Below are 11,872 nucleotides of genomic sequence, written 5' to 3' on the forward strand. Positions count from 1 at the left end.
CTGCAGAAGGCAGGATGCTACTTGGCTGCAAAGGGAGCCAGCTCCTAAACTAAGCATGCAAAAAAATGAAAGAGTTTTCCCAAGATGGGGAAATAGTTGCAGGTTATACAAAACCCAGTTGAACACTCATCTTCACCAACAGTAAAAAACTAGCTCACCTAGAAGCCACAAACTAATCTTCCATGTACCTGGACACAAGGTGTGCCATGCTTAAAGGTAACAAAAAAAGAAGCCCGCAGACCAATCTTCTGAAAATTGTATTTTATTAAACGTACAAAAGCTCAGCACTTCTGTAGAAAATTGTATCTTTGTTTCTAATATAGTAATACTGGTTAGCTTCCTGCATCATCAGTAAAACAGCAGTCCAGCGTTTGTTTTTCTCCCCAGCAAAGTGCAATTTCTCATTAGATGCAGTAAAAGTCAGAGGGCAGCAGATACAGACTGCCCAGGATCACCAACACATGTCAGCTACACGCATGAGACTACGTGCACTTCCTATAATGTTCCACTCGCTACCACTGCTTTCAGGGACAGGAGATTGAATTAACAGCATTAAATACCAGAAAAAATAAAATAATTAAGGCTAATAACGTAATTCCTACTCAAAATGGTTGTGATTTATAAATCAGATCTCTATTTTAGTACCATTTATAGGAAACGTTTGCTTCAACGTATATTCAAGTTAAATTCTTTTGGTATGGGGAATACAGTCTCAAGTACTAGTTACAACAGGAACCTGTAAGCATCACAACTCTACAAGAAAAGTGTTCTTATGATACAGCGATAGCGCAACGTTTAAGCTACTAAGTCTATGAAAGCTAATCAGGCAGAAATGTTTTCATGACTTAATTTCATGGAGCATTTTCATTGTCCTTGCTAAATGAAATTCAAGAAACAAAACAGTATGTATTGCAAAACACACCAAATATTATGACGAATATATATTTGATTATTAATCAGTTTTGTTTCAAGGCAGCAGGTTTTATTTTTAAAGTGAAAGGTGAGTGATCTCTGAGTATCCCCTTAAAGAAGTGCAATTTGAAGTTTTTATGTAACACTACCATTTTGGGTGTTTAACTGAGAACAGCTTCAGAGATTTTTAAAAGAAGTTGAGGAAAATCACTGCTTTCTGGCAAATCTTCCCTGTCTTAGAGCACGGCTAACCTGGACACTCAAGACTTCAAGTTAACTTTAAAAATACTGAGTCCAAAAGAATATATTTTACAAAAATATATTGTCAAAGTTGTTTTTCCTTTAACAATGCACTTCCAAATACATTAGCCAAAGAAGAGCACATGACTGTACAAATCAGAAAAGGTAGCAGAGGGATGGATTGTCAGAGAGAGGTATGAACACGTATTTCCTAAGGATTTCAGATCCCAGTCCATGTGATGAAGCTGGCACTTTCTCCATAATACACACAGTGGTAATACACTTGTTCGTAAGGATTTGCCAGTTCAGGGGGAATTAATAAATGGTGAAAGATAATCTGCTTTTTCTCTGACTTAGAATGAATACAGATGCTCCAAAATACTTTTTTCCTGAAGTCAGTATCACTGACTTCCTACAAATAGCATGCTACAGTCATCTTTTCCATAGATAATACATTTATGAATGGCCCTCCCCAGCTGCTGGTGCACGCTGCTGAACCCCGATGTGCTGTAAGCATGCTGCAGTAACTGGAACAGAAATGCACTTGAAGAGTTTCTAGCCTGGATTCAGTGCAGAACATGAGAGCTTCTTTCTCACTGATGCTTCTTTGGTGGAACACGGGATTTTGCAACCACGATTGGAACTACAGAGAGCAATCCAATCAGCAAAGCCCAGAGAGGGCGGTAGAAGAGCCAGCCAACGGAGATGGTCAAGAGTGACAATGAACTGGCTACGCAGAAGGCAAAAGCTTTTAATCCAATGTTAACCAGATCTCTCACAACAGGAAACCAGTCCACTGCAGGAAGAATTAAATGAGATAAAGTAGTTGACAAGATTATCGTTTACAAACAACTCTTATTCATTCTTAGGATCCACACATAAACAATTGCGATCAAAAGGAAGACTCAAATTATTACCAAGGGCACTGGATCAGGCATTTCAGCAGAGTATCCTCCAGGCATTTGATAAATAAGCAACAGCTAGCCATCTAAGACAATGGTGTCCTCATCTCTTCAGACAGGAAATCATGCAAAATTAACTCTGAAGTCTTGTCCAACGCTCAAGAGGCAGCATAGACAAATAACCTTGCAGCTATGAAACAAGTCTAAGGCAACGGATATAACATGCAAGCAAAATAGGAATTTCTGGCAAAAATAAAGCTTTCAGCTGTATGCATATGGATAAGTAAATAAATAAAAAGGAGTATCAAAGATTATCAAAGCAAATGATAGCTTTGATGTCTGAAGTTTATGCAAGTTTGAGGCACCGTTCTCCTGTTCAGTGAGCGTTTATTCCAACATTCTTCTAAGTTAAAAGGAAGAAACCAAAACTTCTTTGCTGTGCTCACAGTAGCATAGAATAACTAAAGACAAGTTATTATAAAACTACTAATTAAGACTTGGTGGGAGACCACCTGTATATGGGTGTAGAAAGTAACTGGATTGCAGCAGCCACAGCAAGACTTGAAAGAACCAGCCCAGCTTGTGCTTTGGCTTCTAATTTTGGTAAGCCCTAGGCTGGGATCTTCTGAGACTGGCAGAGAGATACCTGTTTATTTATTTATTTTCACAAAGCATCCATCTGGTGCTGGGATTCTGTTTATCCTCACTTGTTTACAGGGACTTTCACACTGAATCCAATCTAAGATCAAACAAGATTGTTCCTGGCCTCCAAATTAATTACACATCTGAGCAAGAGACGATGCTCTGTGGATTATGATCCTATTTCTAAGTCATTTTAGTTTTCTGTCACAAACTTACCCAAAGTATAAACAATTCGGGTCATTAGGTTGATGCCTACAAACATTGCCAGCCAGCCAGCTGCACGGAGGGCCCAAGTCTTCATGGTGTTACTCTCGTGCTCTTTCTGAAACACCTCCTGAAAACAAATGCCATTACATGCAGCCTGTTTCTCAACTTCTTTTCTGATCCAACTCTTTCCAGTGCATTCTGAACAAGTCGGAGTATTTTAGAGGTACAAGTTCTCCCGCAGAAGATATGTTGCAGTTCATTCTTTACGGCTTTTTTTGTGGCTGTAGTATCCCAGCACACTACAAGAGATTTCAAAGCGCAGCACAAGGGAAGCCTCTACTTTTCCAATTTAAGATAGCTCGATTAAGCACCCTCTGATACCCTCTATAACCAAAGAGAGAGAGAGTGCACACACATTTTGGTGCAAATGGATACACTGAACATTACTGTGAAAAACAGAGCACAAGTAAGTACATGTAACATGAAAGATTTAGTTTCGGTATCTTTGCAGGAAGAGAGAAAAGGCAATGAAGGAAAAGTGCATGAAAGAAAAAAAAATAGTATGCTGAGAAGAAAAGATAAAATATGTGTATATTTCACCAAGCAAAGCAAAACATCTATTTGCAAGAATTCCAAGAAAGACTTTTTCAAAATGGATTCTGTGCCCCTTCTCCCTCCATAGTGAAACCTACACATGCAGATGGCTAAGAAATAATACAACACTCATAGGAAAAGACACACGTATGACTGATTGACTACTTGTATGTACAAATACTTTAGAACTTATTCATTTTTAGTGAGTTTGTTTCCAGGGAATTAAAATTCTACTTAATGAAGATTCAGAGCTCGCAGCAGAGAGCTGATTCTACTGCTACTCTTTCAACTCAAAACAAACACTTTAACTACTTTTGGAAGCTCCTGTAAATTCCTGACATCTGGGATTTTTGCGGCAGGGCATAAAGCAATCATTAATGGAAACCAACCTACTAAAAGTAGTAAATGAATCACCAAATTGCTGGAGCATGCAGGATTTATTGGAGCATTATGCACTGCCTGAAGGTTCTTTCTCAGCCAGAACAGCAATAAACATTTCAAGCAAGCCTAAACTCCCTGTTTAGAGAGGCTGAAGAGAGGATAGCTCCTACGGTTTATTTAATTAAAGCCTGATTTTTACTGTTTTTGCATATGACCTTTTCAAAAGCATGTGTTTGTGTGTGTGTAAGTGAGAAGCTACCAAGGAAAAAATAAAATGCAAAATGAGAAGGCACAGGAACAGTCCTTAGAGCAAATGATGTTCAGCACCATTACAAGGGGTTGGTTTTTTTTTTTGTTTAAACTACAGTTTAGCTACAGCTTCTTCTTAAAATGGAAAAAGAAGTAGGAATAACTACAGTCAAATTATATACTGCTAGCAGGTGAAGCACAGCATTTTGCTGCAACACAAAGAACATGCAGAAAGCAGGAAGGCAAACATGGGCTGTAATGCTTTGCCCTAGATAAAGCATGGAGAAAAGCCAATGTTTACATCAGCTATCTCTTCCTCTAGAACAGGCCTGCGGGAGAATGAGAGCTTATTCCACTGCTGCTTCTGCAGTACCATCGGCAATTTTAACCCTTCACTTGTACACTGTGGTATCTTACCTCCACGGACAGATCCCCAGGGTAGAGAATCTGCAGGACAACTCCAGACTTGGTGTGATATGGAACAAGTTGGTCACCTTTCTGGCGAGCAATCACAGTCACCTTGGAAGAAAGAGAAATAATTTTACTGGTTACTGAGTTAGGGACAGAATTTGAAAAATTCTCAAGCAGCTGAAGACCCACCTTATCAGCTGAGCCCAAATGGGGGTCATCTCCACTCAGACCTGCATAGAAGAATGAGACACGAAGGTCTCCCACCTACAAATAAGGAGAATATTTCAAATCAACAGAGAAAGATTTCATTACAAAGGAGAATCACAGAGAAGACAACTGCGCATCGGAACGCTCTTTCTGTATCGTCACTTTTCTTAAGCATTTATGTCAAGCCAGAGGATATCCTGTAGAAATTCTAAGCTGCACTTTTTTGAGACCAAAATGTGATTGCTCAAACACAGTTTTGCAATATCCCCTCTGTTTTAGCTGCATGAACACATTAACACCAAAGAGATCCTATGTTCATCCCTTGTCATTTCATCTTTTTTCAGAGGAAGGCAGGCAGCACAAGCTGAGAACAATCTACTTCTTTGTACTCAGTTCAGTACAGCAAGGCACAGGTTGAACCTACCTCCCAACACCATCCCATGTCATTCTATCTAAAATCATGATAGACAAAAAACAAGCAAGCAAACAAAAAGAGAAGATGCGAGCAGAATCAGAAGCTTCCTTCATGACGATCACTCTCGCTGAAGGACTATACTAACAGTATTGCCCTATGTGGTACTCTGTACCCCAATTTCTACATGTTGAAACAGAAATTGGACATACCCCAGCTTTCTTTTTCACATTATAGCAATTTCTGCTTTATTTTTTTTCTCATCTTACTTCTGGACGCCTGGGGTTCTCGCTGTGGTAAAAATAATCTCCTCCCCGAGTAACATCAGCATGTGGATCCTCAAGGTTTGACAAGCTCAACTGCTTGAAGTCATCAATCTTATCCACAAGACCTAAGCAGAATAAAGAAACAAGCTCAGGTCAGGTGTCTAACAGCCAGTTTGCAGGGTGGCTTCCTGGCTTCATTTGAAATGACTGCCACTGTAGGAAGAACTGAAGTCTGCTGCTAACAGAAGACACGAAGTCAGTACAAAGCAATTCTTACCTTTGGAAAGGACAAAGCTTCCAACCTGGACATTAGGAGAAACAGCAGTGAAAGACTCCACAGCCATGGCACTGGAGAACAGAAAGAGTTCCTGATTAGTTCCAGAATTATGAACAGTGTGCATGCGGACAAGAGACAAAGCAGGTATGTCATCTATGCTTCCTTTTTCCATTCTCATCTAAACAGGTCTATTTACTTGGGATTTATAATTAAAAACATGTATGTCTTCATTTTTCTTCCTAACGCAGTATTTCCAAATAAAGGGCAGTTTATTTGGATGTGCCCATAGGGCCAAAACAAAGCTCTGGAGGTTAGGCAGAGTTCTAAGTTTTATTCAAATCCTGGTTCTCCTATCCCTTTGGCTGTATTTGTCACTTACACTTTTTTTTTTTTTTTTTGCCAGATGGTACCCTGCTTCCTAAGGAACTTAGCAGGTGCTCTAAGAATGACAAGTTAAAACTTAACATTAAAAACGGCACACTGCAGTGTAATTAAAATGTTGCAGATGAGAGAAATACAAAACTGATTATATAGAGGCAATTGCCACAAATATGCCTGAGCTCATACATGCTAGCTTAGAAGAACAGCATGCAAGTGGTATGGCAAGCTCATGGGATGCCAGCTATTCTCACTCAATTTGTGGTAGAAGAAAGAACTAGCAATAGACTACACTAAAGGACAATAAAAGTCAGACAGAAACCCACTCAAGTTCTCCCACATGGAGACCATATGGTCCAGAGGTAAAGTAATAGCCTGGATATCCAGCCATGGCTAATGAGTAGCATAATGCTGCTTCCACCAGGCAGCTTTAAACTGCTATTTATCTATGATTAAATTCTCTCCAATAGGAAGAGGCAAACACTTTCCATCTACTTTGCTGTGCCATGAAGATTAGGTGCAGAGCTCTCATCTTTGATCGCATACATTGACAGAATCTAGAGGGACTGTGCTAGGTGATAAATTACCTTGGGTTTTTGTGTCCAATTTCTCGATCAAAATTCCTGCTGTTCACAACTTCAGATTTCCATTCAGTATCTGAAGAAAACGATATGAAGATTGATAAGACAGGAAGAATTGCCACTCAGATCTTAGTTACTGCAGACACCTCTCAATCAATCAGTTCTAAATTACATAATTACACTCACAGTAATACTTTTTACATCAAGAGACAAAATGTGATAGTCTGTAATGATACTTAAATCTAGCCTCCTAACATATTAGCAATAAATGGAAGGGCTTAGAGAAGAGGATTTTAGAGATAAAACTGTAACTCATCTTCACTCAGTGGGAGCTTTGCTGTTGGCATCTTCCCTGATCAGACTTTGAGCACTGGCTCCACATTTTAGGATCAAACTGGTTTTGCAAGGAGAGGCTGTGAGCTCTGCTGGAACTAGCAGATTTCAGCGCAGTCAAACAAGATAAAGATGGAATCTGTAGCTGCCACTGTCAAAAATGCCTAACACTGCCTTCATTTGGGCTACAGCAGGCTCCCCACATCCCCAGAGCAGATTTCTTTTTAGCCAAATCTGGCTGCAGGGTAAACGAGCGATCAGTTATGTAGGCCCTTGGCTGCCAGACAAGGACAACCCACCACATCTAGAAAAACACCAACTTTTACTGGACAGAATCCAACAATCTTGAGAGCACAGTTTTTGTTCGTTTTTGTTTTGTTTTTAAATTGCCATTTTTGATAGCTCACACCCACCTAACTTTGCTCCTTATAGATCTCCATGCTGCAGAGCCCCATGCTACAGTGAGCTGGGAAATTTTTGTGATCACACCCAGAAACCACACACCCACGTTACGTACCCATGCGCTTTAACTGGGAATAAATGAAGCAGAGAGACTCATCTCCAGATACACAATGACTCAATTTTTTTGCCACTGGGTAGATCAGAATGATCCTCCCACTTCTGCTCCTACCAAAAAAATACTTGGCAAAAGCTACAGCACACATCAGAAGGTGGTGGTGGTTTTCATTAGCTAGTATCAACACCTAATAAACAGACTCTCAACATTTTGCCTTTAGAGACTGGAGCTACGCCGTTCTTCCCTGTCTGTTTGCTTCTGCTCACACCTGACATACGCCCAATTACAGCACTTTGGAAGAGCAATCTCAGAAGTAGCTTTCAACACACTGGGCTCCCAGCTCTGCCCGTCTCCCATCACTGAGGGCCCTATGGATCCTATCATGGGAGCACACTATCCCTGGATGCGCTTCCAACCCCTGGGATTTCCAAGACAAGACTTAGAAGTTGCTTGCTCACAGCACGTATCATTTCCCCTCAGTTACTTCGAGAGGCCCTGCCATTTCCTTAGGAAATAGAATTTTTGCTATTTTTTCAAATAGCTTTTTTTTCTAGTGAAAAAAATAAAGGTTTTACAACAAAATCAGAATACACACACATGAAAATCCAAAGTTAAGAGCATAAAAGGGACTTTCTGTTAATCCACTTACTGTATGTATACTTTGTTTCTTTCTTAATCTCACCATTTTCTTCATACTCCCTGCAAAGAAAGATAAAAGAATTGGCTTCATGGTCTATGCTCAAGTTTTAAAGAACAGAAGGAAAGGTTTAGTAATCATGGGGGAATAAAAGGATTATAAAGTTTTATTTAAAAAAACAAACAAACAAAAAAAAAAAACAGGACCAAATATTCAGGGCAAACAATACTGATTTGGCTAAACAACTAGCAGAGAGGGAATATTATGGGGATGGAACTAGGGAATTCCTAACAGTCAGAAAGAACATTAATATATCAGAGAAGCTTTAGGAACGTTAGAAAGGGTAGCAATCAACTGTGCCTTTGGGAAAAACAGGAGTGTTTTATATTTTTTCCATAAATTGTTAAAGATTTTTGAACTTTGTTGAAAACACGTATGACCAAAAATCAGTGGTTTCTGAAGAGGCCCAGCACAGAACAACAATAATGAAAACAAAAAGCCACAGCTACAGCACAGAGGTCAAGAAACCCCATACAAACTATACTAAATCAGGAAGTGGAAACATTTTATAAACATCTTTGATTTTATCGGATGTAAATTCTGCAACATCAGCCATCTACAAAACCTGACATCTCTAAGGAAATTAAAGTGACTCCATAAAACACCCCAAGAATTCCAGACCTCTCCTGACAGAGTTCTGTTGTGTGGTTAGTTGGTAGGTGGGTTTTTTTTTTTGGCTTTGTGAGCGGGGAAATAAAAGGAGTATTTGTTAATGGGATCCTGTTTACGAAGATGTTGTCTTAACAACTTTTAAAAGTTTCTTTCACTCACCTAGAATCTTCATATTCTACCCACTGGTACATTTCCACTGTGCGCTTAAGCTTGACAGCATGGATTGTCAGCCCATAGCTGGGATCAAACAAAGGCTATGTCAAAAATAAAGAAAAAACAAGTCAGTATAAATGCTGTTCCTCACAAATTCAAACACTATACTTTTATTACTGATTGCTTTTATTACTATATTACTACTATACTTTTATTACTTTGCTAGAGCAAAGGTAAAGTTCATTATTTAGAAAACATGAATTGAAAGAAAACTTCTTTCAATACATTTTCAATACTTCATTCAATTTCAATACTTCTAAACAAAGCAACAACGTGCAAAAAGTCCCAGAAGATGAAATAGAGGATCAAAGCTCCTCCAGTTTGTTACTTCTGCATGGCCAAAGGAGCAACACAATACATCAGTGCTGCCTTCCCACCACACAGCCTCTTTCGTTCAAAAATCTTTAACAACTTCACAACTGAATTAAATACCTTAAACACAAGAGGTTGCATCTCCATCCCATCTGTACTGTAAAAGCATAAACACTTTACAATGCCATGAATGTACAGCAGCTTCCTTATGCAAAAGGAAACTGAAATTATCCTTCAAGTTAGTGGAAGGGTAAACACAGCATGTTGCTTGGGAGAATGAAGACTGGTGCTGTGCAGCACCTCCCAGATTTTGGCCAAGAACTATAACTTGGATGGTAGCACGTAGTTCTTACAGAAGTGGAAAGAAGCTACTTGTTTTCTGCCTGGATAGCAAACAGTTTTAATTGGCAGCAAAATTTCTTCCCTCCAAGCTTGAAATTCTCCTATCTTCAGGATACTGTTTGTATTTACCTTTGATGTGCTCAGAGCGCCAGCTAAGTGTACTAGTCTCCCCTCATTCTGCTGAGACACACTGTGAATGTTATCAAGAGGGATCACAAGAGAAAGTCCCTCATCAAGAGATTTGGCTGTCCTCAAAGCTCGTCCCTGTAATCAAGAAAAACAAAATCAAGTTGTAGAGAAACAACGATATTGCAGTATTTTGTGAAAAAGGTTAGCAGACAAGCAATTTGCAGACCCTTGGGACTTCTACATTCAGACTCAAGGCAAGCTCTCAGCTTGCAATCCTTCACTCTCTTTCTCCACATCTGACAGTTTGGTGCAATACTTCTTACCCATGCAGCAGGACAATTAACACTGACTTAACTACACAAACACACATAGTTTATTATTACAAAGATCTAAAATTATTGCTCTTTACCTCTTACCTTATTGTTCTTGAATGACTGCAAAAATTATGCTAGTTATAATCCTTTTTCCAAAGGCCTGTACAACTACTTGACTACTTTTTTCCTGCACAGTCACTGGAACTGGCAGTAGTTCCTTTTCCTCTTGTAGAGGTACAAAAGAAAGTGTTAGGTGAAAATTCACCTAGGTGAAGGTTTCATACCTCACTTCAAAACTGCCAAACTCATGCATGTTTGCAAGGGTAGGGTATAAGAATTCCTTATTTACTTTAATTACTTTTTAAATATAAAACTAAGACAAAGTAACACTGAGAATAATTAACACCTTCACTTTTGCAACATGGAATATGAATTCCTTTAATGAAATTGTAACAGCACTAGAAATGAGGACCCTGTGTTAGCTCAATAAGAGAGATGAATGGAATGTGACTGTCTCATACAAGCCTCTTTTAATAACGCTATATATAGCCTGTTTCCCCACCACCTCAAAGGTTTTGGATCTTGCCTCCCACCACACACATCCTACATCTCTGTCACACTGTTCTATAGAAAAAACATTTGTGGCCCTGTGATTTCACTCTTCTGTTACATCTCAAGCATAAGCACCAGACTCTCCAGACATATTACTCTCTTTTCATGGATGCAGTATTAAAACTTTAGCATGAAAATTTCAGCGAGTCTATACATGCCAAAACAGTTGAATGTCAACTCGGCTATGACATGCTAAAGCTGTGTATAAACACTGACAGTACTTCACTTACTTCGTTGGTAAAAAGAAGGTAGAAAGACAGAAGAAACGTCACAAGTCCCATCAACATGCCTCCAGAGGTCTCGCTGAGCCTCTCCAGGAACCCCGGTTTGGCCTCACTTGTGATTTTAACATGTTCTTTTTTGCTGCCTGTGTCAGAGAACTGTTGGAGATAAACCAAAAATGCAGTGTCAGTGTGAAAGGGGAAGGCGTTCTGTTCCAAAATGAGTTTTGTAGCTTTGTTAAACCTGCTACTCTGCAAAGTAGTGCCTCTTGCTTTGGGCCTAAACTTGCCCACTACAAACAAACTCCAGCCTGATAGAAAAAACAGTTGCTCTAAGAGCTGTTCAGCCCATCCCTTCAGGCCTCCTTAGCTCTGTCCCAGCGCTCCCAACCCGGTGCCCACGCCCCTCGCTCGGGCGATGAGAAATTGAGTAATGCTCCCAGATTCCACGCCAGCTACAACACGGCTATAAATAACACCTCACGCTTTACTTCGCCAGTGACCAGCGCCAGCATACTTTAAAATAAAAGCTGCCCGGGCACCAAAGAAGGCTATCAACGCAAATCTGGCATCGCCATCCTCTGGCGCGGCGCTAAAGGCTGACAGCGGCGGTTACACCCCCTGCGATGTGGGGGCTGCAGGGGCCGGCCGAGAACCACCCCGGGGCAGCCGAAGGAGCCTCACAGAGCGAGAAGGGGCGGCGGCAGGGCCAAACTTACGTTCCTCGACATTTTGGGGCCGTTCCCTCAGCGGGCAGCGCCCCGGGACGAGCCGCAGGAACCGCCGCGAGCACCGCGCTCCGCCCGACCCCGCCTCAGCCCGACCCCGCCTCGCGCCTCACGCCTCGCTTCAGCCCCCCCCAGCGCGGTGCACGCCGGGACGTGTAGTTCCCAGCGTGCAAGAAAATGGTG

General features: G+C 40.6%; 1 protein-coding gene across 1 annotated transcript; it reads right to left on the reverse strand.

The window, feature by feature from the left end:
- Positions 1-253: 253 nt before the first annotated feature.
- On the reverse strand, positions 254-11,813 carry TMEM43 (transmembrane protein 43). Its single transcript, XM_082767978.1, has 12 exons — positions 11,681-11,813; positions 10,971-11,120; positions 9,815-9,949; positions 8,978-9,072; positions 8,159-8,208; positions 6,666-6,735; positions 5,701-5,771; positions 5,427-5,548; positions 4,728-4,802; positions 4,545-4,646; positions 2,913-3,030; positions 254-1,948 (listed from the first exon to the last, which is right to left on the reverse strand). The coding sequence occupies exons 1-12, from the start codon at positions 11,690-11,692 to the stop codon at positions 1,746-1,748; spliced, it is 1,203 nt and encodes a 400-aa protein (XP_082624104.1). The 5' UTR covers positions 11,693-11,813; the 3' UTR covers positions 254-1,745.
- Between the last annotated feature and the right edge of the window lie 59 nt (positions 11,814-11,872).

The sequence above is a fragment of the Aythya marila genome (assembly GCF_965140915.1).
Source record: "Aythya marila genome assembly, chromosome: 10".
Classification (NCBI taxonomy): Eukaryota; Metazoa; Chordata; class Aves; order Anseriformes; family Anatidae; genus Aythya; species Aythya marila.